At 41.2% G+C, this 25,703-nt stretch overlaps 1 protein-coding gene across 9 annotated transcripts in view; it reads left to right on the forward strand.

Moving 5' to 3' along the window:
- Positions 1-25,703, forward strand: part of HIVEP1 (HIVEP zinc finger 1) — a 90,146-nt gene that overhangs the window by 45,540 nt on the left and 18,903 nt on the right. For 8 of the 9 annotated variants that reach the window (XM_033154568.1, XM_033154571.1, XM_033154573.1 and 5 more), the window contains 2 exons: positions 15,652-15,705; positions 19,051-24,953. In XM_033154568.1, coding sequence (XP_033010459.1) covers positions 15,652-15,705; positions 19,051-24,953 — 5,957 coding nt within the window. The remainder of the gene's footprint in view (positions 1-15,651; positions 15,706-19,050; positions 24,954-25,703) is intronic. The other variant, XM_033154576.1, reaches the window with a different exon arrangement.

The raw sequence follows: 25,703 nt of genomic DNA on the forward strand, positions 1-25,703 counted from the left end.
AAGAACCTTTTTAGAAGATTAGAATGCAACCCCCACATTTTGCATGTGTCTTCCTGAAGAAGAACTCCTAGTCAATTATATTATCAAAGTCCATAGGACAACTGCTGGCTAATTGTGCAGGCACAATGGTGACAGAGAAGGAGGATTACTTTGCCTCCATTGCAACCACAGGGGAAGCCCTAAGGTGACCTCTAACCTATATTATCCAGTAATTTCTGTTTCATTTGTTAGGAATGTTTTTAGTTTTAGTTCTATGTTTGATAGGTGCCTTGAATTTAATTTTTTAAAAGAAAGGTAGGATATAAACATCAGAATGCAGGTTTTCTCAGGAAAGCCTTTCCACTAGTAGATTAATGATATTCCTGTCACTAACATCTTGCCTAAAAGATCACCTCATCCTTTACACACACAACTGATTGCTGCCTTGTGCAAGAAAGGGCATTCTGCAGATACCATCCTATTCAGGAGGTCTATCCCACATCGGAATCAGGTCCTTAGTGTGGCAGCAGCTATCCTTTGGAACCGGCCCCCCGGTGTAACACATATTACACATGCATTTTTATTGCCTTTTCAGCACCTGCTAAAGATATCCTTCATTCAACAAGCCTCTTAAAATCCTTATCCCAACTGGGATTTGAACTGATTTTAAGTATGTGCTGTTGTTGTTTTAAAGTCTATTTATAAATGCAATTGTTTTAACTGTTTTTATATTTGCAACTGTTTTATTTACATTACTATATTTTCAGTCACTTTGACACACTGTTCGAAATTTGCCAGGTACCAGGCACATTTTGCACCTGGCTATTGGCTGCTTGTGACCAAGTGAAGATGCTCAGGTGCCAGGATAGCACCTGATATTTCCACCATCTGGAGGTGCATGCCTGGGGATCCTTGACTCTTGCCTGTTTTCACACACTAACAACACATCATTTAGAATCCTATCTGTGATATGTTATCTGCACAATCAGAACAATTTTCAGTTCTGCACAATCAGAACAATTTTCAAAAATACAACTTTTGAGCCAACTGGCCCCCAAATGGCAACTAGACATTCCATTTTGGCGATTGTTACCCTGGTTTAAGGAGCCATTTGGAGCCTAGCTTATATATCTTGAGTTTCTGGCACTGCCTTGGGATGCCTTGTGGGGAGCGATTCATAAATAAAATAAACAATAAACTTCAAAAAGGACAAGTACCTTGTCCATCTGCCTTCATTCCAATATTTTGCCTGTGTCTAAAGAATGGCTTAAAGACTGCCTTTGTGCAGGCTGTAAAGCACCAACTTATGATGTTTTATTTACGATTTATTTGTTTATTAAATTTATATGCTGCCCTTCATCCGTAGATCTCAGGACAGTTCACAACATATAAAAACAAAATACATAATAAAACACACACACACAAATAACCCCCTATCCCTTCCCACAAACACATTTAAAAGGGCATAGGAACCTAATCAGCCAAAGGGAGTTCCTAGGGAATGACTGCCTGTACATCTTGGTCTTCTAGAAGCACAGGTAATTCAGTGGCAACTGCAACATAATGTTACCTTTTCCACCCCTAGAATTACACGATTCCTTCTCTTTCCCATTTCTGCCAATGGTAAAAGGCAATCTGTACTTTTGAGGGGGCAAATTGCATGGTACACCATTGGTACAGCCCTTTGGAGAATCACTACCACTTTGGAATGCTTGAGCAATTTCCCATTTGAAAAGGCTCCCCACACACACTGGGCTTTGTAGGGAGAAGATTTCTAGCATGGCATTCTCCATGACATATTAAACAACAAAGGCTTGTGGCGCGTTGAACACGAATAGATTGTGGCAAAAGCTTTTGTGCACTAGAATCCCCTTCTTCATACACTTTGTGCACTCCCATCAGATGCATGGAAGTGTTATCCCATTTTGTGGGACCAATTCGGATGGTCCGCCCCCGCCACTTAATGGATCCAAATGGTTTCCAGAGAGTGGTAGGGGATACTTTATCCCATGTTGATGGCCTTTCAGCCGATTCCCTGGTGGCCCGCTGGAATGTGGAGCTAACCAGGGCTATTGACTGTTTGGCTCCGAAGCGCCCTCTCCGGTTGCATGGAGCCCGGACAGCCCCGTGGTTTTCCCCGGAGCTGAGGGCGATGAAACAATCGTTGAGACGGCTAGAGCGCCGGTGGCAGAAAACCCATTCTGAATCCGACCGAACACAGGTTAGAGCTCAACGTCGAGCCTACCAAGTGGCGATAGCGACGGCGAAGAAGACTTTCTTCACCGCCTCTATTGCATCTGCGGAAAATAGCAGCAGGAGACTCTTTCAGGTGGTTCGGAATCTATCGGAGCCACCTTCGTCATCGGGGCCTGGTAGGGACCCCAAGATCTCCTGCAATGCGTTTGCAAAGTTTTTTGCAGATAAAATCGCTCAGATTCGGAAAGAGATAGACTCCACCGTGGGAGCAGGGCCAGGGCGGGAGAGTGCCAGAGTCCTGTCTAGTCCAGTTGCGTGGGATCAATTTCAGTCTGTTACCTCCGAGGATGTGGACAGGCTGCTTGGACGAGTGAAACCAACCACCTGTCTCCTTGATCCTTGCCCATCCTGGCTTATAAAAGCTAGCCGGGAGGGGCTGGGCGATGGGCTGCGCGGGGTGGTGAATGCTTCCCTCTGTGAGGGAGCCTTCCCAGCCCCGCTGAAAGAGGCGGTCATTAAACCGCTTCTTAAAAAAACATCTTTAGACCCGGCCAATATGGCCAACTATCGCCCAGTCTCAAATCTACCATTCTTGGGCAAGGTGATTGAGAGGGTGGTTGCTGAACAACTCCAGGCACGCCTGGAAGAAGCGGACCATTTGGATCCCTTCCAATCGGGATTCAGGCCTCACCATGGGACTGAAACCGCCTTGGTCGCGCTGGTCGATGATCTCCGGCGGGCTAGGGACAAAGGTGAGAGCTGTTTCCTAGTTCTGCTGGATCTCTCAGCGGCCTTTGACACCATCGACCATAACATCCTTCTAGACCGGCTAGAGGGGTTGGGAGCTGGAGGCACTGTTATACAGTGGTTCCGCTCCTTCCTCCTGGGCCGTGTTCAGAAAGTGGTGGTGGGGGATGAGTGTTCAGACCCCTGGGCTCTCACTTGTGGGGTGCCTCAGGGTTCTGTCCTCTCCCCCATGCTTTTTAATATCTATATGAAGCCGCTGGGAGAGATCATCAGGGGGTTTGGGCTGGGTGTTCATCAGTATGCGGATGATACCCAGCTCTACCTCTCTTTCAAATCAGAACCAGTGAAGGCCGTGAAGGTCCTGTGTGAGTGCCTGGAGGCGGTTGGAGGATGGATGGCGGCTAACAGATTGAGGTTGAATCCTGACAAGACAGAAGTACTGTTCTTGGGGGACAGGAGGAGGGCAGGTGTGGAGGATTCCCTGGTTCTGAATGGGGTAACTGTGCCCCTGAAGGACCAGGTGCGCAGCCTGGGAGTCATTTTGGACTCACAGCTGTCCATGGAAGTGCAGGTTAATTCTGTATCCAGGGCAGCTGTCTACCAGCTCCACCTGGTACGCAGGCTGAGACCCTACCTGCCCGCGGACTGTCTCACCAAAGTGGTGCATGCTCTGGTTATCTCCCGCTTGGACTACTGCAATGCGCTCTATGTGGGGCTGCCTTTGAAGGTGACCCGGAAACTGCAATTAATCCAAAATGCGGCAGCTAGACTGGTGACTGGGAGTGGCCGCCGAGACCACATAACACCGGTCCTGAGAGATCTGCATTGGCTCCCAGTACGTTTCCGAGCACAATTCAAAGTGTTGGTGCTGACCTTTAAAGCCCTAAACGGCCTCGGTCCTGTATACCTGAAGGAGCGTCTCCACCCCCATCATTCAGCCCGGACACTGAGATCCAGCGCCGAGGGCCTTCTGTCTGTTCCCTCACTGCGAGAAGCAAAACTACAGGGAACCAGGCAGAGGGCCTTCTCGGTAGTGGCGCCCGCCCTGTGGAACGCCCTCCCATCACAGGTCAGGGAAATAAACAACTACCTGACATTCAGAAAAAACCTGAAGGCAGCCCTTTTTAGGGAAGTTTTTAATGTTTGATATTGTTGTATTTGGTTTCTGTTGGAAGCCGCCCAGAGTGGCTGGGGAAATCCAGCCAGATGGGCGGGGTACAAATAATAAATATTATTATTATTATTATTGTATGTACATATAGAAAAGAATATGGGTATTGAGAGAGAAATGGCAAAATAGCAACAAGAACAAAAAAAGCAGAAGTAAAAAAGCAAAAAAGAGCCTGTGACAATTTTCAGTTTATCTTGCGTTGTCATGAATTATACTTTTTGCCCTTCATGCTTTTGAGCCCCACTTTTGCCTGTACATGTGTACATAAAATCACCCGTTCTAAGAAACAACTCTAGCAGCCTTGACATTTTTTAATTAGGATTTTTTAAAGCATGTCAGACAACATCAGTGATGATGTCACATGCATTATCCCAAAGTGTTCATAAAACTTAATAGACAATATTCCACATTTTTATTTTTGGGTGTAAAGAAGGCTCGCTGTGATCAGGGTTAGAGCAGCTTCAGAAACTTGGTGGCTCAGCCACCTTTGTCAAAGTTTTTTTTTCATAATTATTGTTCCATTATAAATATATGCTTGTGTATGTGTGCACGTTTGGAGTTCTAATAACTGTTCATGATGCCAGAGCTCATCGGCCCCTGGATAGGAGAAACCTTGAAGCCATGGAGAGTGGAGCTGTGGAGGCTGTGGCAATGCCTATGGTAGCAGTTAGGGCTAGAGATGCATTCAGTAGAGGGATAATGTACTTGCATCCATAATCTGCTAGATCTAGTACACATACATTCATGGTGTGCTCATGTAACAGCTGCTGCTAAGTAACTTACTGCTTTAGTGAGACTCGTATGGAAAAGGGTTTTGGAACAAGAGTGTTCTTCCTAGGAATAACCTTTCCTTTGTAGAGTATTGGGGTTGCAGTATAGGTCCAATGTTTTGTTCAGCTTGCTGGCCATCATGTCAAATGTAACCATCAAGAACTTGGCTCCCAGTATGTTTCCGAGCACAATTCAAAGTGTTGATGCTGACCTTTAAAGCCCTAAACAGCCTGAAGGAGCGTTTCCACCCCCCATCTTTGAGTCCGGACACTGAGGTCCAGCTCAGAGGGCCTTCTGGTGGTTCCCTCACTGCGAGAAGTGAGGTTACAGGAAACCAGGCAGAGGGCCTTTTTGGTAGTGGCGCCTGCCCTGTGGAATGCCCTCCCATCAGATTTCAAGGAAATGAAGAACTATCTGACTTTTAGAAGACACCTGGACATGTAATCATTAGTTGGAAAGTCTTTTCTCGTTGCAGAGAAAGGTTGGGATTTTTTTTATCCCTGCCACATTTTTTTCTCCCAAATGCTGCCCCCCGCCCCCCGGTCCGGCAAGTTCTGTACCTATGTTTGTGAGGTCAGCACCAATCTGTAATACTAATGCCAGGAATAAGTAGAAACTGGAGAAAATTTCAGGAGGAAAATGCCTGACTGGGGGAGAGTTAAGCACCCCCATTCTTCCCTGCAAAGAGAGTTTTCTGCAGCTGAAATGACCAGTTTTTGTCCCAGGACTGTTCCTGTACCAGACTGGGCAAGTTACTTAGTCTCAAAGCAAACTTTGTGCATTCTGTCTCAAGCAGATTTAAGCGAAGTTGTGGACATGACCTGCTTCTGAATTGGCATATGAATTCTCCCAGATGAGGACTTCAAGAGTTTTCTTAGCAAAGAGAGCTCAGTCGGGTGTCCTAGGAAGACAACAGAATTGTGTGAAAAAAGTTTCTAATTAAATGCACAGTACTATTAGCTTATTCACTATTTTTCATATATTAGGTACATTAGAGCCTGGTGCTCATTCTGACCTGTGCAAAGCTGACTCCTAGTGGTAAATCTAAGGTGGTACAGGTTTCTTTGTTTCCGCAGTCAGGTCTGTTTTGGATACCATCTTTAATTCCTGTATTGTACACAAATATAGCCTTTAAATCCTAGCTTTTAAGTAAAACATGCACATTATACATGTACTTTACAACTTTTTCAAATACTTCAATAGGCATGGGAGAAGTCTTAATTTATAATAACTACATTGCACTTGGATTTAGATCTAAGTTACGTGAACCATCTCCTGTTCAGGTTTCAGAGAGCATATTTTGTCAGTGTGTTATGTGTGATGGGGGGAAAGCTAATCTTTTAAATATAAATACTAGCACAATGGTGTAGGAAATCCTGTTTGGAGAAACAGAATTAAAACAAGCATGAAGAATCCCTACGACTGGGGTAGACAACGTGTTGCCCTCCAGATATTATTGGACTCCCAACTCTCCTCTGGCCCAGCTAGCATGGTCAGTTGCGTATCTAGAGGACACTATGTTGGCTTCGTGTGCTCTAGATATTCAAATACAAAACACAAGAAGCAAAAGGCATAAATCTAATGCACCAAATGCATTAGTCTTAACAAATAGATGATTGCCATAGGGTTCTCCCCACCCCCCCAAAAAAATCTTACAATTTGTGCTTAACAATTTCTGTTCTTTCTGCAGACATTTAGACCTTTTAAAAATATGTTTGAATTCGTATTTGCCGGTTAGAATGAATGGGGAGAAAAGGAAAGACTAATTGTGCAAGGTTTTAAGTAATTATGAAGAATAGAGGGATAAGGACTCTTTCTGTGGACTCTAGCACAGACAGGTTTTGAGTGTTACCTAGTCAGCAGGCTCGTTACTATGGTTATGTAGTCCCGTGAATGGGGGAGCACTTGCTGAAAATAGAGAACCTATGCGTCTTGACGGTCTGAGAGTTTCAAGATATTCTTGAAGCACCATCTGTTTGATCCCATCTGTTTCCCCTCAACCTGTAACAAATCACTAAAAGTGCAATTCTAAATACTCCGTTTAGATTGCAATTACCAAGCATCTGAATATATAGGTAGTGGCCAGTGATGTGGAACCCCTGCATATTTGACTAAAGTAAATATCATCATCATTGTGGCCAAGGGGTAGCCACATGACTGTAATGCTAAGCCAGAAAGCCCCTCCCTATGGTCTGTTAGTAATGAGGGTTGGGTGACTAGCAGATACAGGCCTGGTTCACACAAAACAACACCATGGTAAACGTTAACCGTAGTTAATATTAACCAGAGTTAAACCTCAGGTTGTACATCACATAATAATTAAAAACAGCAGCAAGAGCAATCAAGGCTTGAGAGTGGTTTGAATTTGTTCTGTGAACCGCCCTGAGACCTCCAGGTTTAGGATGGTATATAAATTCAGTAAATAATAATAATAATAATAATAATAATAATAATAATAATAATAATAATAATTTTTCACTCTTCCATCACAGCTTTTGTCGCTTTTGAGTGGTGACAGCTCCTTAGCCATAGGTAAGGAGGACGTCCAGGTTCTCAAAATGCTAAGCTACGGTTAACTGTAACTAAAGTTTATCAACAAGCAAACCTTGATTAACAAGCAAGCCTTAACCATAGCTAATAAATCATAGTTAATTTGCTGGGCAAAGTTCATACATAATATTAACCAATGGTTTATGTGAAAACCAGACCACTGACACCTTCATGGATTACCAAGAATAGCATCAAATTTTTGTTGGCATCTGTCTGTCTTGAGAGACAACCATACCTCTGAGGGTAAAGTCAAACCACTGAAGAATTATATCAGCTACTGTGGCTGCAGAGACTGGTAACTCATAACTGCTGCCTCCCGTGTGGCTTTTGCTGCATTTGCAACACTAAAGTGACCTATCTGGGGTGGACTAAATGCAGTAATAACATTTTAATGTATGTTTATAGTAAAGGTAAAGGGACCCCTGACCATTAGGTCCAGTCACGGACAATTCTGGGGTTGCATCGCTCATCTCGCTTTACTGGCCGAGGGAGCCAGCGTACAGCTTCCGGGTCATGTGGCAAGCATGACTAAGCCGCTTTTGGCGAACCAGAACAGCACAAGGAAACGCCGTTTACCTTCCCGCCGGAGCGGTACCTATTTATCTACTTGCACTTTGACGTGCTTTCAAAGTGCTAGGTTGGCAGGAGCAGGGACCGAGCAACGGGAGCTCACCCCGTCACAGGGATGCGAACAGCCGACCTTATGATTGGCAAGCCCTAGGCTCTGTGGTTTAGACCACAGTGCCATCCGTGTCCCTATGTTTATAGTAGGACAGGGAAATGTACTCAGTGTAATTCTCCTCCTTCATAACTTAGTTACAATTTATACTCTGCCTTTCTACAGAAACTGTACTTAAGGTGGTTAATAACTTAACAACAGCAATAAAATTACAGATGTTGACCTGATGCACCATTTTCTTTCACTCTGTCCTGTCTATATCCATTTGGAACATTTTGAGATGGAAGATATAGATGTACTGTAAATGTCATTAATGGAAACCTTTGCTTCCTTTATGTGCACACAACTGCTTATTTAGACTAATTGATAGGGCTATTCTGAAGGGCCCTGGGAAGCTTACACAAATATTTACAGTTTTACCCTGAAGTAGTAAAACATTCCTCTGAAAAGGCTCCAAAATACCAGTAGTCAGTGCCCTTTGTATTTCATGTACAGAATAACTGGCAGATTCTTGATTTGGATTCTTAGCTTTGCCAGGTAGCCACTTTGATCATAGTGAATCTGATACTTTCCTCTTAGAAATATGCTTTCCCCCTAAGAAATTCCATAAGTGAGATTCGTAGAATTAGGCCTTCTCTTTCCCCTTGCTCTAGGTGGACTCTTTGTGATGCACCTTCAACATGGTTCTCACTCTTCTCACCTGGAGATGCGATAGCAAGCCAAGTGCCTGTTGATTTTTAAATCATTTTTGTTTTTTTGTACTAATAAACACACACGGTAGCTAAAGCCCAGGAAGCAGGCATCACAAAGGAACTGACTATGCCTACCATGCTACTCTGTAAAGCATTTGTGAGATAATGTATATTTATAATTCTGATGGTGCCCAAACATATGTTTCCACTGAGACAAATGAAATCCAAATTACATGGGTTGCAACTTTTGTTAATAAAATGAACCACCTGCTTCTCTGTGCTTTTATTTCCCACTTTATGATTTTGGCATGTTTAAGCCTGGATTTTCTTTGGCCTGCTGTTGTTTCCAGCCTACTATTGGCCTAAACTGGGCTGATAGACTCTAGCCCCATTCATTTGAATACAGGAATTCCCCTGTTTTCATATGTGAAAGGTTGGAGACTGCTTGATGTATGTTCTTGAATGCTAATAAAATTGAACTGAGGGCCAGTCTTCAAGGTAACCTTAATGTGTGTTAGTAGGATTGTAAGATACGTCTGTGAAGTGCACTTGAATGTTATCAAGTAGGTTGCATAATATATATTGATTAGAAAGCAAAGTAGTCTTCTCTACAGGGAAAAGGGAAGCTGCATGGATGAATATCACATTTATGTGGCATGTTAGTATTTGAAAATGAACTCCACCTGAAAGGCCACCCAGTAGCAATGGAGACTATTTTTTTTAATGTAAAATTACGTATGAAATATTTCAAATCTAGTTTAGTGTGGTGGTTAGAGTCCAGAATTCAAACCCCCCACTCAGCTGTGATTTGGGACCATTCACAGTCTGTCTCTCAGCTTAATCTGTCTCACAGGGTTGTTGTGAGGATAAAATGGGGAGGGGGAGAATCATGTAAGCCACCTTGAGCTCCTGGAGGAAAGGTGATCAAAAAATGTAATAATATTGTGATCGTGGCCAACTGTAACACAGTTTCCCATGAAACTATACAGGTATTAATTAATTTTCTCCACCATCAAAAATGTAATTAAGCCTTCAGATAGGCTATTGATGCAGTTCTTAAAAACAACATCCTTTTCTCCCTTAGGACATCTTCAAGAATTAAGGTACCAAAAGTTGATACTTAAGACCTAGGTGGTAGACAGGTTTTTGCTATTCCTCTTCTCAGAAGAACCTTTGACATAAAGCAGAACTTAGAACCCTAAAAAATTAGAAGATAATGAGTTTAAGAATCCATGTGGGGCCTGATAAACCTGCTATCAATAGGACAGAGCAGGCTTTTGAATCCAGAAATCATGACAGCCTTTTTGCTAATTGAATACAAGCTCAACCAGACTCTTGAGTCTCATACCACAGAGACATGAGACCATCTTAGTAACAGAGGTTGTGTACTTAACAAAATCATTAATATGCCAGTACACGTGTAGGAATTTTTCCATCGTAAATTGTGCAGATGCCTGCCTGACCTTTGTAGGTGCATTTTGATACCTTCCGCTCTTTATAAAAAGTCACATTGCTTGTTTTTACTTTGCTGGTTTACACATTTTGCAGGTAGCTTACCTGGCTTTGGAGAGACTATAATGTCACCAGGAAATTCATTCCTGTGGTTTCACAAATAGGATTTATTATATACCGGTAATTAAAAATAAGTTAGCAAATATAAGCACAGGAAGGAACCCGCACAGATGTACATCCTGGTTGCGCATTCTTAAACACCAAAGAATCACTCCTATTGCTGCAGTAATCAATGTTAGAACTCAAGTGGAATCATGATTATAGCCTGGGAATCATCCAGATATTATTATTCTGGGAAACAAATAAGAGTTGCTCACAGTGATGAGAAGTAAAGCCGTTATGTAATGCTACTTGTGTGCTGTAAATGGATGTCTTAATCTAATGATTCAACTAGTGACCTTTCACCTCCTTTGCTACCATGTCGTTTGACCAATGGCTGCTTGTCGTCAGATTTTTTTTAAAAAACAATTAACACAGACACAGTGTCTTTCAGGGAGATGCTGCAGTTTCCATTTCTAAACCAATGAGAATGAGCAGTGATTTATCTTCTTTTTCTTTTTTGTTAACCTTTTCATTATATTATAACAGCAGACAAAAATTAAAAGATGAGGAACAAAACTAAGAAATAGGCACGTAGAGTGAGGACTTGCATATGAAGTGCATGTAAAGATTATCAGTTTTATCAGATCATCAAGTCTAGTTCCAGATTTGCCAGGCTTGTGACGATGATTCTGCTGTGTATGTCATAAAGAAATGCCAAATCACATAAAACGTGTCTGGAGCTTCTAGTCCTTTTCAAAATCTCAGATTATGCATGGTTTTCTCCACTATGGATTTAGTCCAGAGTAAGTGGTACCAAGCGTCCAGTGTAGATATTTAGCTGTTTTCCCTTGAGTTGCAATTACTGTACTTGTTGCCAAGATCACATATAAGACCAGTTCTTTTGACAACATAGTTACATTGGTATCATCGTCACTGACCCATGTCCAATGGTCTACTTAGTGGTTGTTTTTTGTTGCTTTAAATAACTTATACATATGAGACTAGTTACGGAGTTCTTAACCTGAAGCGTATGTAACCTGAAGCATATGTAACCCGAGGTACCACTGTACTTGTTAACTGTTGCTGTTTAGCTTTCCCAGAAATTGTAGTTTCATCTGTCATTGTTTCAACAACAAAAATGTTACCAAAACATTTCACATTTCTGATTCAGAGTTCAGTCAAGTTTTCGAGTCCACTTTTCTCAAATTCTCTCTGAATGATTATGCTTGCTTATCAGCTGCAAATTAGCTGTATGTGGGCAGTCCACATGTTTTCTTGTATAGAGTTCATTCAAGGTCACAAGCAGAGATACGGAACATAGGAGGGACACATTTTCCCTTGACTTCTGCTCTTAACTATAACAAATGTTTGTCTAGCAGTACAAATTAGCATTTAAAGACTAATTAATTTGCTCATTAGTCTGCTAGTTTGAAAGTGCAGTTCCCAATACATCTTTTACCTTGTGTTTCTAATTGTCATCCTTACAATTCGGCATAGGCGATATGGGCACTGGAAGTTGGAAAGTACTATGTGTTTTGCTCATTTACTGTTCCTATTTACTGCTAGTGTAATATGTTCTATCTGCTGGAAACACAAGGACAGCCTTACCAACTCATGCTGGCTAGGGCTGTTGGAGATGGTAGTCCATAAGATGTGGAAGGTGCCAGGTTGTCAAAGGTCGTTCTCAAAAAGCTTAGAAACTCAAATTTTGAGCGCTAGCATCATGGTGTGTGTTAGGTCTAGAGCTTACATGGTTAAAAAGGAAGTTGCAGTCCTCTAAATGACTACTCAGAAGTAATTTCAACAGTGCTGACATTTTAGAGGTTCAACCAGAAACTGATGTCGGCAGACTGGAAAGCTGTGCTGATGTGCCCCTGTTGATTTTAAATGCTTTCAGCTGAGACAAATAAATTGAACTCACAAGCATAATATGGCAACTCATGGACTAGGCAGCAGACTGTCTGCGAGAAATACAGATGACATACAACGTAAAAACCTCAGTACAATTTGACAAAATGGTGCTGAGATAAAATGACATTTACAAAGTCTATACCAGCACAGCAGCATCATTATTAAGACTTGTGAAGTGAAATTATTGCTCTACTGTTGATATACTTTTTCCTAGAACACATATAGGTAAAGAGTACCAAAGTGTTGGACATTATTCAAAAGAACAGTAAAAGAGCTCTCCCCAGGCCACACCCCGCATTGGCCTTCCTTCACAACCCAAGTGAAGTAACCTACAACCTGGCTAGAATGAACTCTGATAATGCTTATTGATTATTTGAATGGAGGAGAGAGAGAGAAGAAACTAGCTTGTTGTACATATATAAAAATTACATTTGTTCTGCTTGCTGTTCATGCCGCATGTGGCCCCCAAAAAGTTTCACAGAAGGGACAGTGACCCTCAGACTGGAAAAGCTCCCCTACCCCAGATCAATCAATCAATCTTTATTGCTGTCAAAGACCACACAGCAAAGTTAACAACAACAACAACTTATGTCACATCTGCATGAAGAAGCGGATGTAATGAAAATTTCCCTATAAACTTATTTACATTAAAAATAACACTCCTTCAGCTAAAATCTGTATCCCAGAGATTAAAATCAGTACTCATTCGCTGGCCATCACTGTCACCACAGCCTGTCTTGTCCTTGGTGCTATAAAACAGAATTTTGCAACAGACCTGATGATATCCTGATCTTTATTGGCAAGAAGGTATTTAGCATAAGTTTCTTCTGAGCGGCCAGATAATTTCCTTAATAACGGTAAAATTAGCTCTCTTCGAGTATCACAATACAACGGCTCCCCCGTACCCCAATTGAGTGACAACACTTTGGAATGGGTTGTGCTCTCAACTGCCATCAGAAATCATTGGTGATGTATAAGGAGTTTTGAACAGATATGTAATGCTGTTACATTGCATCTGCCCTACACACCTGCAGTAATATTGAAACACAGTGGACATCAGTATTTGAGGTATGGTTTCCTTTTGCTGGATTTGATTATCCCAAATTATAATCATCTCTACAGGTAGTGTGTTTTCACTGTTCATAAAACTTTTTAATTGTTAAATCCAAATCTTCAACAGTCTTTCCCCCACTACCACAATCTAAAATTATAAATGTCAACATACTCTGGAAATGAGATTATAACAGTCACATAACCAGCAAAAGTGGAAAGAACATTGGTCCCTGGTCTTGAATCAAATCCCAGCTCAGACAGGGATTTCATGGATGACCTTGAACAAGTCTTCTTTGGTTTCTGTAAGGTGATATGAAAAGGATAGCAACCTGTCTCTGTGGTTGTCATGGGGATGAGTTAGAACAGGGACTGTAAGGCAACTAGAAAATCAAATAATATGGAATAATAAAGTTTCTTCAGAAGTGTTCACTGAACTATTTAGATACCCCATGGCTTGGATCAAAACAAAGCTTCTGTCACTTTATTGTAATAGGAAAGAGGGCACTATAAAGCTAAACATTTTCGCAAGGTGTGCTGAAAAGTCACTAAGAAAGGGAGCCCTTTGGGGGCAGAAGCACTTGGAAAACATATACAACAAATAATGGTAGCCATTATATATATATATATATATATATATATATATATATATATATATATATATATATATATAATTATTTACAGTGGAATGGACGCCCTCAGGAAGTTGTGGACTCTCCTTTATTGGAGGTTTTTAAGCAGTGGTTGGGAGGCCATCACTCATGGATGCTTTGGTTGAGATTCCTGCATTGCAGGGGGTTGGACTAAATGACCCTTTGAGTCCCTTCCAACTCTACAGTTCTATGATACTATTATTTATTACCCACTTTTCATCATATCTGTTCTGTGCCATAATCAGAACCAGGAAAGAGACCATTAATATTCAGTGAACACAGATGGGTCAGAATGTTACTTTCTCATTAAATGAGGTTCTCGATCAAGCCAGAAAGTGCTTACAATGAGGACATGCTTACAACGATGCTGATACCTTAACCTGAAGTGGGATGCTGTGCCAGCGTAAAGGTTTAGATCAGTATGTGAATATATTGAGGTCACTCCGGGTAATACTAGAACAAATGTGATTGAGACGTCATAAGTATACTAGCGTTTACTGATCTTTTCCAAGTAAATCTACAGGGACTCCTTTGAGGAGTTTCCCGCTGTTTTGTTCAGAAAAAGAGGCATTGATTGAAACCTTATGTTCATTTAGATTTTCAAAGATGTGCAGAAGAGAACTTTTAAAGTTTTTTTCCCCCTTTTCCCCACTGTTTATATCTTACTTGCAATTTTGACATCTGGTAAGATTTTCCTGTAGAATCCAGATGTAAGGACCCTTAACTTCTGACACCTCTTATTTTCAGGACTAAGACTTTGAAGATTTTACTCCAGTAGTTTAAGTATCACTGATTGAAATCCCAAACTGCTTGAACCCTACATATATTTGTAACCACCTATTTTCCTTTGTCACATTCTGATCTTTTACATCCTCTGAAAGCACCGCATAATCCCACCCACATTATATATTTGAATAGCATCAGTCTTTGTGATTATTCCTTAACCTGAAACTCCTGCCTCCTGGATTTTTATTGCAGCCTGAGTATTTTCATGGATACATTATTAAGCCCTATTTCTTCAGACATACACTTGTAGCCAGAAGCAAAGCCACTAATGGGCTGCGCTAATTGACATTAATATTAATGTAGTTTTAAATGGGCTGCATGGCCTAAGCTTTTGGAGTAGGATGGTTTTCCCTAAGAACCTAAGAGCACTGCTAGATAAGATCAAAGGCCTATCTAGTCCAGGATTCTATTCTCACAGGAAGCCCATAGGCAGGTTGTTTGCACAATAACCCTCTCATGTTTCACAGCAACTGGAATTCAGATGCATACTGCTTCTGACACTGGGTGTAACATATAGTCATCATGACTAGTAACCACTAATAGCTTTATCCACCATGAGCTCGTCTTAATTCCCTTTTAAAGCCATCCAAGTTGATACACATCACAACATCTTGTGGGAGGAAATCCCATAGTTTGACTATGTGTTGTGTGGGGTGGATCAATGGCAAACCGTTTTTTTCTGGTTTGTTTATCAGTCATCTTGGTTGCCTTCCTTACACCTCCAACGAACAGTGTACGCATTGTATATGAGGATGGGTAAACTGTTCAGTAATGTTAAAAAGAGGGTGGTGGGTTTTTTGTTTTTTTTTTACAAGTGTTTATTCAACAAAGTGAGGGGAAGAAATTAAAACCATTTGTGATCAAAGTATGTTTCCCCCCTCCTTTTTCTGATTTACTTTTTGTTTTCATCAGACAAAATTGAAGAAGCACAAAAAGAACTTAATGAAACAGAAGACTCACAGAAAGGTAAAACACACCATTGTTTCTCTTCTTGCAGCCTTTCTCCAGCAATCCCATAATAATAATGATGATCAGAAATAATGATATGCAAATAATACTAATAATGAAAGACCACCATTAGCTCACATTGCAGATACAGTGGCCAGCCATTCCTGACCACTGGACATGTTGGCTGCAGCTGACGGGAATGTGAGTCCAACAGCACCTGGAGGGCACCATGTTGACTTGCCCAGTCCAACCTCCTGTTCCCCACAGTAGCCAATCAGATGCCTCCCTTGTTCTTTTCCACCAGAAATTGTTCAGGAGCAGAATGTCTAAGAAGATGGGGATTTCACTTGGCTATAATGACTAATAACTAACTGTGATAGTTTTATCTTCCCTAAATTTTAAGCAGCTGTTGATGGTGCAATCTTATTACCTTATCCTCAAAGTATTCTTGCTAAATGGACTGAAAGAACTTAGTTTCTTAATTATTAAAGTTCTCTCCATATGTGCATCATTTTGAATGTGCTTGGAATACTTTTAGCTGCTTGGAATATGTTGATGTTGTTACTACCATGTTCCTTATTCATTATTTTGTATTTCCATCATCAGCACCCACCAGTCTTGAAAACTTGGGGGTTGATTTGGAATTTAAATTTTGACCATTTTCATTCAAGATTCCTAAAAACCTGTTACCGGTAAATGATCATCACAGGGAATTTTTTGCAGAGCTCTGAAAGGGAAGGAAGCTAAGGCCTCCATCCTGAGGTCTCTGTGTAAGGTTATTAGTGTTGAATTGTGAATATGTCTCTTTAAAAACACACATACACCCAAATAAACCCTTTTGAGGCAGCTGCCAGAAAGGGCTCAATCTACAGCTTTGGGGCTTTTAAATTTAAGACATACATTCTCCCCTGATTCCAAACATCTTGTAAAGGCCAGCATATATTGAATACTTGGTTATATGTCCCAGAGCACAAAAAGTGAAATCAGCCCTTAGTTTTTGGTCTTTTACGTTGCAAATTATTACCAGGTTTAAACACAAAACCTGCCCTGTGTATCTGACACTGGATTGCCGGGCTCTCATTGACGGGTTGCATAAGGAAGTTCAATGTGATTTGCCAGCAATATGCAAACCTTGCCTCCAAATACATATAACTTACAGCATTTTGTTAGTACTGAATAAAAATCCATCGCCTAGAATAACATATTATTTTGCACTTTTAGTAGGGCACAACTTACATAAGCCTTAGCTGCCTCTACATACAGCAATACCTTTATTTAGTGCCACATTGACAGTGATGGCCCAGTAAAGATAACTAATACTTTAAAGGGTATCTGGGTAATCAAAGCCTTTATTTTATACATCACTGGGTTTCTCCAAGCATGAATATGTACTGCTGTCCATTTCTGCTAACCCAGATCATAGCTTAATTTTAAAAGCAAAATAAATTCTTGACAGGTATCAGTTTCCCCATTGTAACTAGGCTACAGCAAGCTGGTTGTTCCTTGTGTCTCAGTCAGGCTTCATTCATCCCATTCAGTTTCTTGTTGGGTGCTGCCCCACTTCAGTCTGTCCTCATTCCTTTGATTGCTCAACTTTACATGTTTTCTAGGCTGAAACATATTGTGCCTGAGGAAGAATAGGGCTCAGATCTTTCCAGAAGCATTGGGTTGTCCACAGTTGTATTCACTGTGGCCATGTTTTCCTGCAACTTGTTTGATATCCAGCCCCAGCTGCATTTCCCCCATCTAAATTCAGTGTCTTAGTCGTTTCCATACCATTGACATAGGATTCTAATTCAAGATCATTGCTCTTAACTTCTTGTCTGAATGGAGAAGTTAATTTCTGCTCATGATTCTTGAAGAAAACATAACATTTGTAAGTGCATATGCTTTAAATCTCTCACTGCTGAAATCTACTCAGTAAATCAGTAACGGGTGCCAGACCCAGCAGAGCTGGGATTGTTTTGACAATAGAGAAGAAAACACACTGAGTGTGCTTAATTTAGCACTTAATCTTTCAAAGCTATTCTGCCAATTCTGTCTTAAATATGAAGAAAGAATACATGAATGCATTGATTTTTGCTGAGTACAACAACGTCTCAACAAAAGAAACTCTTCCATTCAAATGTTTTCAAGTGAATATTTTAAAGGTCTAGATATTTGCCTTCCCCACCTGACTCAAATGATGACTTGGTTGCAGAATTATGTTTTGTATTCTCTTAGGAATGGGGAACGTGTGGCCTTCCAAATATACTGGTAGTTGAACACCAGCTCCCAGCAGTCCCAGCCATCAAGGAGTCCAGCAACATTTAGAGAACCACTGGTTTTCCATCTCTGCCGTAGTATTTCTTGTTGATGAAGTATTCCATTTGAATAGAGCAGCTTAGAAACAGTCCCATGTGCTGAAGGTTGGCCCATCAAGGCTGGGCGATAGCTGGTTTTCTACATCACAATATTTCACCAGTTAAACATTGTGATATATCAATTTATCACAATGCCTGAAATAAGGATGGAACTGTGTAGAGGTTTTCAACATTACGATATATCACCAGCTGAACTTTGTGATTTATTACAGTGTCCAAAATAAGGATGGAGCTATGTAAAGGCATTAGCTGGTTTCACAGTTTTTCACACCTACACCCACACACTCCATGATTCGTGATATATTGACAGGTCAAAAATTATGAAATCAATATCACAATATGGACTTCAAACTGTTTTTGGACAATCTGTCAATCTTATCACCAGCCCTAGGGCCTGTATAATAGATTTTGGAAGGTACCAAGGACCTGAGTGTCCAAACTTTGAACTAGTATCTATGTTATCCACTGAAGATAGACCCACTGAAATCAATTAAGTTAATCATGAGCTAAAAGCATTGGTTTTAATGGAGTTACTCTTGAGTACACCCAGAGACAAGATGAGGAGGGAACATTGTTGAACCAAGATTCATCCTAATGAATTTCATTCATATTTAATTCAGTTAACTGAGCAAATGGTTTGTATAGTGGTAATGAAAACATGATGAAAATGGAATATAATTAATATGTACAAGAAATGAAATAAGTTTGGGAGGTGTCTCTGAAGCAAATTCTGTAAATTAAGAATGTACTTAAAACTAGTGTGGTTCAGTGAAATGCTGTATTAAATTCAAACTCTGCTCAAACTCACGAACTTTAGGTGCTCTCAAGCAAATTACTATCTTCTGCCTCAGTTCCTAAATTGCTAAATGGCATGGCATTCAATAGGTAACAAGGTGTGGGTAAAGACTGAGTAAGATTTAATATGTTGAAAGTGCTATGTAAATGATGCTGATATATTTGCAGAATCACCATTTGACTTTTATTTCCTTGTGTTTGACAGAAATCTCCAAGGCTGTTACAAGAGGGAGCACGGACACGGTTAAAGGTGTGAAACGTAAAAAGATTGTAACTGAGAATCACCTGACGAAAATACCAAAATCGCCTTTGAGAACTCCAGCTCGGGCAAAGCCTAAAGAAAAAGTAGAAGAGCCTTCTTCATTGTCTAACATCCTTCCTGATACTTCAGAGCTCCTAAAAGAAGTGCACAGTTTGGCAACGCAGAATGGGAAACAAAACAAACAAAATGAGGGGGCACTTAGCAGTGAGGTAGCTATTAAAACATCCAAATCTGAGACTTCGGTGCACCCCAAATTGTCTCTGTTACCTCAAACCTTGGACTTGAATAAATGGCCAGTAGAAGACCACAGTTCATCCCAGTTAAACTTACCAGTGAAGAAGGGTTCCATTAGCTCAAGTGCAGCCAAGGCTGACAATAATGAATGTATTACTTTTGTTGATTGTAGTCATTCATCCTCATGTACAAATACTGCATTCGATGTCTTACTGAAAGCTATGGAGCCTGAGCTGAACACCTTAGCACAAGAGTGCCCTTTCAGTGGGATGCAAATAGAAAAACTGAGACCAAATAAAACTGCAAGCGCCTCTTCTTGTCTCACATCCAATACACTGAATGTCCAAAGTCATGCTGCTTTGGTGCAGCCAGAATTTGTAGCTGGATCTCAATTTCTTCCTTGCACTTCACAGACTGTGCATGTAGCAACATCAGGGAAGAGTGAACAAGCACAGGTGCCCTCAGTTGATCACTCACAAGAGCAAGTTCTTGCTAAAGCTGGGCAACAAAACCAACAAATTGCTCCATGTCAGAGCTTCACTAATTCTCTGGTGCAACAGCCGAACCTGGAAAATCTCAAACTCCAGAATATATACAGCATAGCAGTAACCTCTTCAATAATGAGCCCCCAATCCTCTGTTACTCAGGCTTTTTCTCAAAACCAGCTAGTAGCAAAATCTCCGTTGTCAGTTCATCCCTCTAGCTCTACCACCCAGTTATCTATAGCTCCCTTGTACAACTCAGCCCAGATAGCTTCAGTTGTCAGCCATGGTGTAGAACAAATATGTAACCTTCTAAAAGTCCAGAAGCCTAAAAAACTAGGGAAATATGTCTGTGAGTATTGTAATAGGGCTTGTGCCAAGCCCAGCGTTCTCCTAAAGCACATCCGCTCCCACACAGGAGAACGACCATATCCTTGTGAGACTTGTGGATTTTCATTTAAGACCAAAAGCAATCTGTATAAGCACAAGAAGTCTCATGCTCATGCTATCAAACTTGGACTTGTCCTCCAGCCAGATTCTAGTGGGTTTCTCTCCCATGAATCTGACAAAGCACTTAGCATCCATTCAGATGTGGAAGAAAGTGGTGACAGTGATGATGAAGGCACAGCTGATGAAAGACAAGAAGACCAAGGATCATTAGAAATTGAACCTGTGCATGTAGTGAAAATACCTTCCAATTCTGACTCATTGCACAAAGGTAGTCCCATTTCTTTAAGAAATCCGGAATATATGCTGGGTGACTCCTCATTTCAGGACTCATCTATGCAACCAAGGACAGCTTTACCCAAGGTGATCGTTTGCCCTGTTAATGTATCTCCTTTGAGATCAGATAGCCCCAAAGTAGCAGATCCCACCTCTACACTTTCTAAAACACAACAACAAGGGGACTTGAAAGTAACAAATGTGAAACCAAATTTAACACATGTGCTGGTAAATGAATCTGATGCTAAGCAACATCAGAAAACTGAAACAAGTGTTTCCGAGGAACAGCTTGGGACCCCTGTAGGGACAGCAATACATGCGCAACTACAAAGACAGCAGGCGACAGATTGTTCTCAAGATCAGCAAGTAAAATGTCTCTTGAGCCCCAGAAGTTTAGGTAGCACTGATTCAGGCTACTTTTCACGTTCAGAAAGTGCAGATCAGACCATGAGTCCACCAGCTCCATTTATGAAAGGATTGCCTTCTTCCGAAAAAGACTCAAGTAAAAGTTGTGTGCCACGAATGAGCACCACTGTGGCATCTGTTGTGCAAACCATTTGTGCTGACAAGACCTTGCTTTCATCTGGCCAGATGAGACCACCTCTGGCCACAAAAACACTTGAAGAACGCATTTCAAAGTTAATATCTGATAATGAGGCTGTAGTGGATGACAAACAGTTGGATAGTGTGAAGCCACGGAGAACATCCCTTTCAAGAAGAGGCAGTATTGATTCTCCAAAGTCTTACATTTTTAAAGACTCATTTCAGTTTGACCTAAAGCCTATGAGTAGAAGGACTAGCTCAAGCTCCGATATACCAAAGTCTCCTTTTACACCTACTGAGAAGTCAAAGCAGGTTTTTCTGCTGTCTGTACCAACTCTTGACTGTTTACCTATAACCAGAAGTAATTCTATGCCAACTACCAGTTATTCAGCTGTACCTACAAATGTAATACCTCCCCCTCACCCCCTACGTGGAAGTCAGTCTTTTGATGATAAAATTGGCTCCTTGTATGATGACGTCTTTGTGCCAGGACCTGCTACTCCACAGCTCCAAGGCGGGCACCCTCGCACCCTTGTTCGGCAAGCAGCAATAGAAGATTCTTCAGTCAGTGAAGGGCACGCTTTTGGACAAACACGATCTGTAGATGAAAGTTATGGATGCAGTACATCAAGTGAATTTTTAATGTCAAGAAGCAAATCATTTGTACAAGGGTCAACTATGGATAAAAAAAAGTCACAGCAAGGCCGAGGGACAATGTTTGAGTGTGAGACTTGCAGGAACAGATACAGAAAACTGGAAAACTTCGAAAACCACAAAAAGTTCTATTGTTCAGAGTTACATGGACCAAAAACCAAGGCAGCTATACGAGATTCTGAGCACAAGATGGTCTTGAACAGTACACAACCCCAAATTCTTCACTATCGAGTTGCCACTTCAACCGGTGTCTGGGAGCAGACATCTCAGATAAGAAAAAGGAGGAAGATGAAAAGTGTGGGAGATGATGATGATGAACTGCAGACAAATGATACAAGTAGTAGTTTGTCAAAGAGTATAGCTGGGTCAGAGTGTCAAAACAAACTCGGAAATACAATCAGTGTCTCCAAACACACTGCCGCTGTTCTAGGTTCACGTAGTATTTCCCTACAGAAACTGTCACAAGATGAGCTGGAGACTCATGGTGCAGAGCAGACTGTGGGGCCAAATATGATGTTGCATGGGGAGAAGCAGGCTGTTCCAGTGGCACCAGAAAAAAAAGAACTGAAAAGACAAGGGGCTGGGATTTCAGTAATTCAGCACACAAACTCCTTAAGCAGACCTAGTTCATTTGAAAAATCAGATTCATTTGAAAGGGTATCACCAGTTTCCCTTCAGGATGCTAACAAAGCTGTGAAGCTCCATTCCTTGAGTACCATTATAGCTCAAGAGGAGAAGCATTCTTTCCTGAGTGCCTCCCACCGTCCTCAAGTAGCAGAAGCCTCAAGAGTTCAGCTGCATGAACGTCAAGTCACTTCTAATGAAAAGAGTGCACCCATGCAACCACTAAGACTTGTTCGCCAGCATAACATCCAGGTTCCTGAAATACTGGTGACAGAAGAGCCTGATAGAGATCAGGAAAACCAATGCAGTGATCAGGACAAGACAGAAAAATTTAACTGGCCACAGCGTAGTGAAACCTTATCAAAGCTACCCACAGAAAAACTTCCACCAAAAAAGAAAAGAATTCGCTTGGCTGAAATGGAGCATTCTTCTGCTGAGTCAAGCTTTGAATCTACGCTTTCTAGAAGTCTCAGTCGGGAGAGTAGCTTGTCACGTGCATCTAGCTTCTCAACTTCTTTTGATAAAGATGATGTATCTAAGAATGAGAGTGCTTCCAAAGCAGAGCCTACAAATAAATCCTTGGAATTTCTTACAATTCCTACAAGTTCAAATATGCTTAGTGTGCCTGGTCCTCATTTCAGAGAAATGCGACGTGCTGCTTCTGAACAAATTAACTGCACCCAGCCGTCCATGGAAGTTGCCGATTACAGAAGCAAGTCATTTGACTGTGGAAGTGCAGTTCCATCCAAGCCTGCCTCACTTCTAGAGATATCTACTTCTAAACTGACTTCTGGCAGTGGACATGTACCTTTGTTAGAAAGAAGAAGGGGCCCCCTTGTAAGACAAATATCTTTAAATATTGCTCTAGAAAAGAATCAGCCTGATGTCATGTCAAGTACTTCTTTTCAAATAAGTCCTGCAACAGATATTACTTCAGTGTCCTTGCAGAGGTTGCAGGGGTCTGGGAAACCCGAGGAATTGTCTTCAAGTTCTCAGCACCCCAAGACTTACATCAAGCCTTTGCGTGAGTCGCAGTCAGTGAAAAGCAACAACTCTCTTAACCCGTCTTCTAGTGAATGGTCTTTAGGCTCTAGTTTACATCATCCTGGTCAGCAAGCTTCACTCAATCAGTATTCCCAATCAGCTTTCAAGGGATCAGCACTTGGAACTCAGAAAAGCACGAGCATGGTTGCTGGTCAGCATAGTATGCAAGAAGATTGTTTTGCTCCCAAATATCAGCTTCAAGTTAAAGCATTGCACATAGGAAAGCAATATCCTTTAGGTCTTCCAGGTGCAGCTAGCACAGAGCAGACTGGGTCTTCATCAGAAATACATACTAAACTGAATGACAAAGTGCCCAAGCCATATGTGACACCACCCTTGCAACGAACTGCTGCCGATAATTGCAGTGGTGGAATGTATCATGTTGCGCCCTTCATCCCCGTGCGCATTCACAGTAATATTCCATCATATGGTTTGGCTGCTGTTGCACCCCTTCCTCAAATTTTGGTAACACGGGATCAGGTAAACCAGTCTCTCTGTAAAATAAACACTGCATCAGTGCCAACAGTCAAAGATCAAACTCAGCTGCCAAAATCCCACAAAGATCATCTGAGGTGTTTGCCAAGTTCACAGCCAGCATCTGTGTTTGAAAATTTGATTTGTGAGATGGAAAGCAAAAATTCAGCTTCCCTGGGGTCCTCAAATATGATTCAGAAAGTGCCAGTTGGTGGACTTTTCCCTCAGCAGGAAGCCACAGCCTCAAGTAAGCGCATGCTCTCGCCAGCCAATAGTTTAGACATTGCCATGGAAAAACACCAGAAGCGTGTTAAAGATGAAAGTGGAGCTGCTTGCACTACAGGTGCTATGTCACTGCATCCTTTGACCATAAAGGCTAGCGAACCTAACAAGCAAAAAAAGCCACTCTTAGTGCGGCAGATCTGCACAGTTGAGCCCCTAGAAGGTTTCTCATTAGATCAAGATGATAAAAGCACTGGAGCTGGTAATTCATCAGATCTTCTGCTGACTGGTTCAGCTGAATCTGCTCGGTGTGGGGCTTCTTCACTCATAAAGGAGCCTTTAGAATATGATAACCCATCGATCTCTGAAACTGGAAGGTTTGCAGTCAGAAAGTCAGCTGAATCTACTTCTCTGAATATTCAGGCTTCCTTTCTAAATGTTCCAGATAACAGTCAAGAGAGGATTTCCCCAGAAGTGAATGATGATAAGCAGTCGAGTGTTTTGAGCCAAGCAAAATCTGGAGCCACTTTGTCCGCCGTGAATACGGATGATATACAGCGATTATCTTTTCCAAGCCTAAAAACTACAACAAACTTTACATGGTGTTACTTGTTAAAAAGGAAGCCTGTGCATCTGTTGCAAAATGACCAAAAGACTTCAGTTTATTCTTCTTGGTCTGTCAGTCCTGACAATCCCAATCCACTTGGTTTGCCGACAAAACTTGCTCTTTCCCTTCTGAATTCAAAACAGAAAGCTGGAAAACCATCTTATACTCTAGCAATAAGTACCAACTTCAGATCTGACATACTGGTCTACTCAAGCAAGTGGAAGAACAACTTACTTAAGGTACTAAGCATAAAACATATTTATTTTAAGGGGGGAATTCAAGTGTTTATACTAAAGTATTTATATAAGCTCTTAAAAATGAGGATAACTTACCGGTATTTGCATTTGGGAGGAAAACTCGTTGAACTCTGATGGTGCATTGTTAATACTGCTTTATTGCATCACTATATAAATGTTGAGCTATCTTTACCTAGCTAAAATTTTAGAGGTTTATCACATCTCATGAAAGCCATATTCTAATTTAAAAAATTGTGCAGAAAGCCAGGTGCTTCTGTAAAAAGCTTTTGGATATTGTTTGGATACAGTACTTGAAATTCCCAAAAGAGCTAATATTATTCTTTAAAATTCCTCTATTGAATTTGAATTGGAAACTCTATTTTCATGGAATGTTAAGGTGTCTCATACTTCTTCACAGCTCATTTTCCCACAGGGCAAGGCCTACACACAGTGACACATAACTGAGATCATTTAGGAATAGCAGTGTTCTGTCATGTCAGAACTGCAGAGGGGTTTTCTATATGAACACTTCATTGGGGTCAAGAGGTTAAGCCACATGAACCTCAGAAAAGAGGAATGTTTTAATTGCACCAAAATACAATAGGCATTTTGTGCATATAGCTAAAACAAAATTGACTTTCTGCTTTGCCATGAGTCTGTGCCACAAAAAGCATGCATGGACTGCTTTTTTAAAAAAAATATTTTATTATTGGGGCTTAATGAAGGTTACATTTTTATTATACTACTGTACTG

Source organism: Lacerta agilis, chromosome 7, assembly GCF_009819535.1.
Source record: "Lacerta agilis isolate rLacAgi1 chromosome 7, rLacAgi1.pri, whole genome shotgun sequence".
Classification (NCBI taxonomy): domain Eukaryota; kingdom Metazoa; phylum Chordata; class Lepidosauria; order Squamata; family Lacertidae; genus Lacerta; species Lacerta agilis.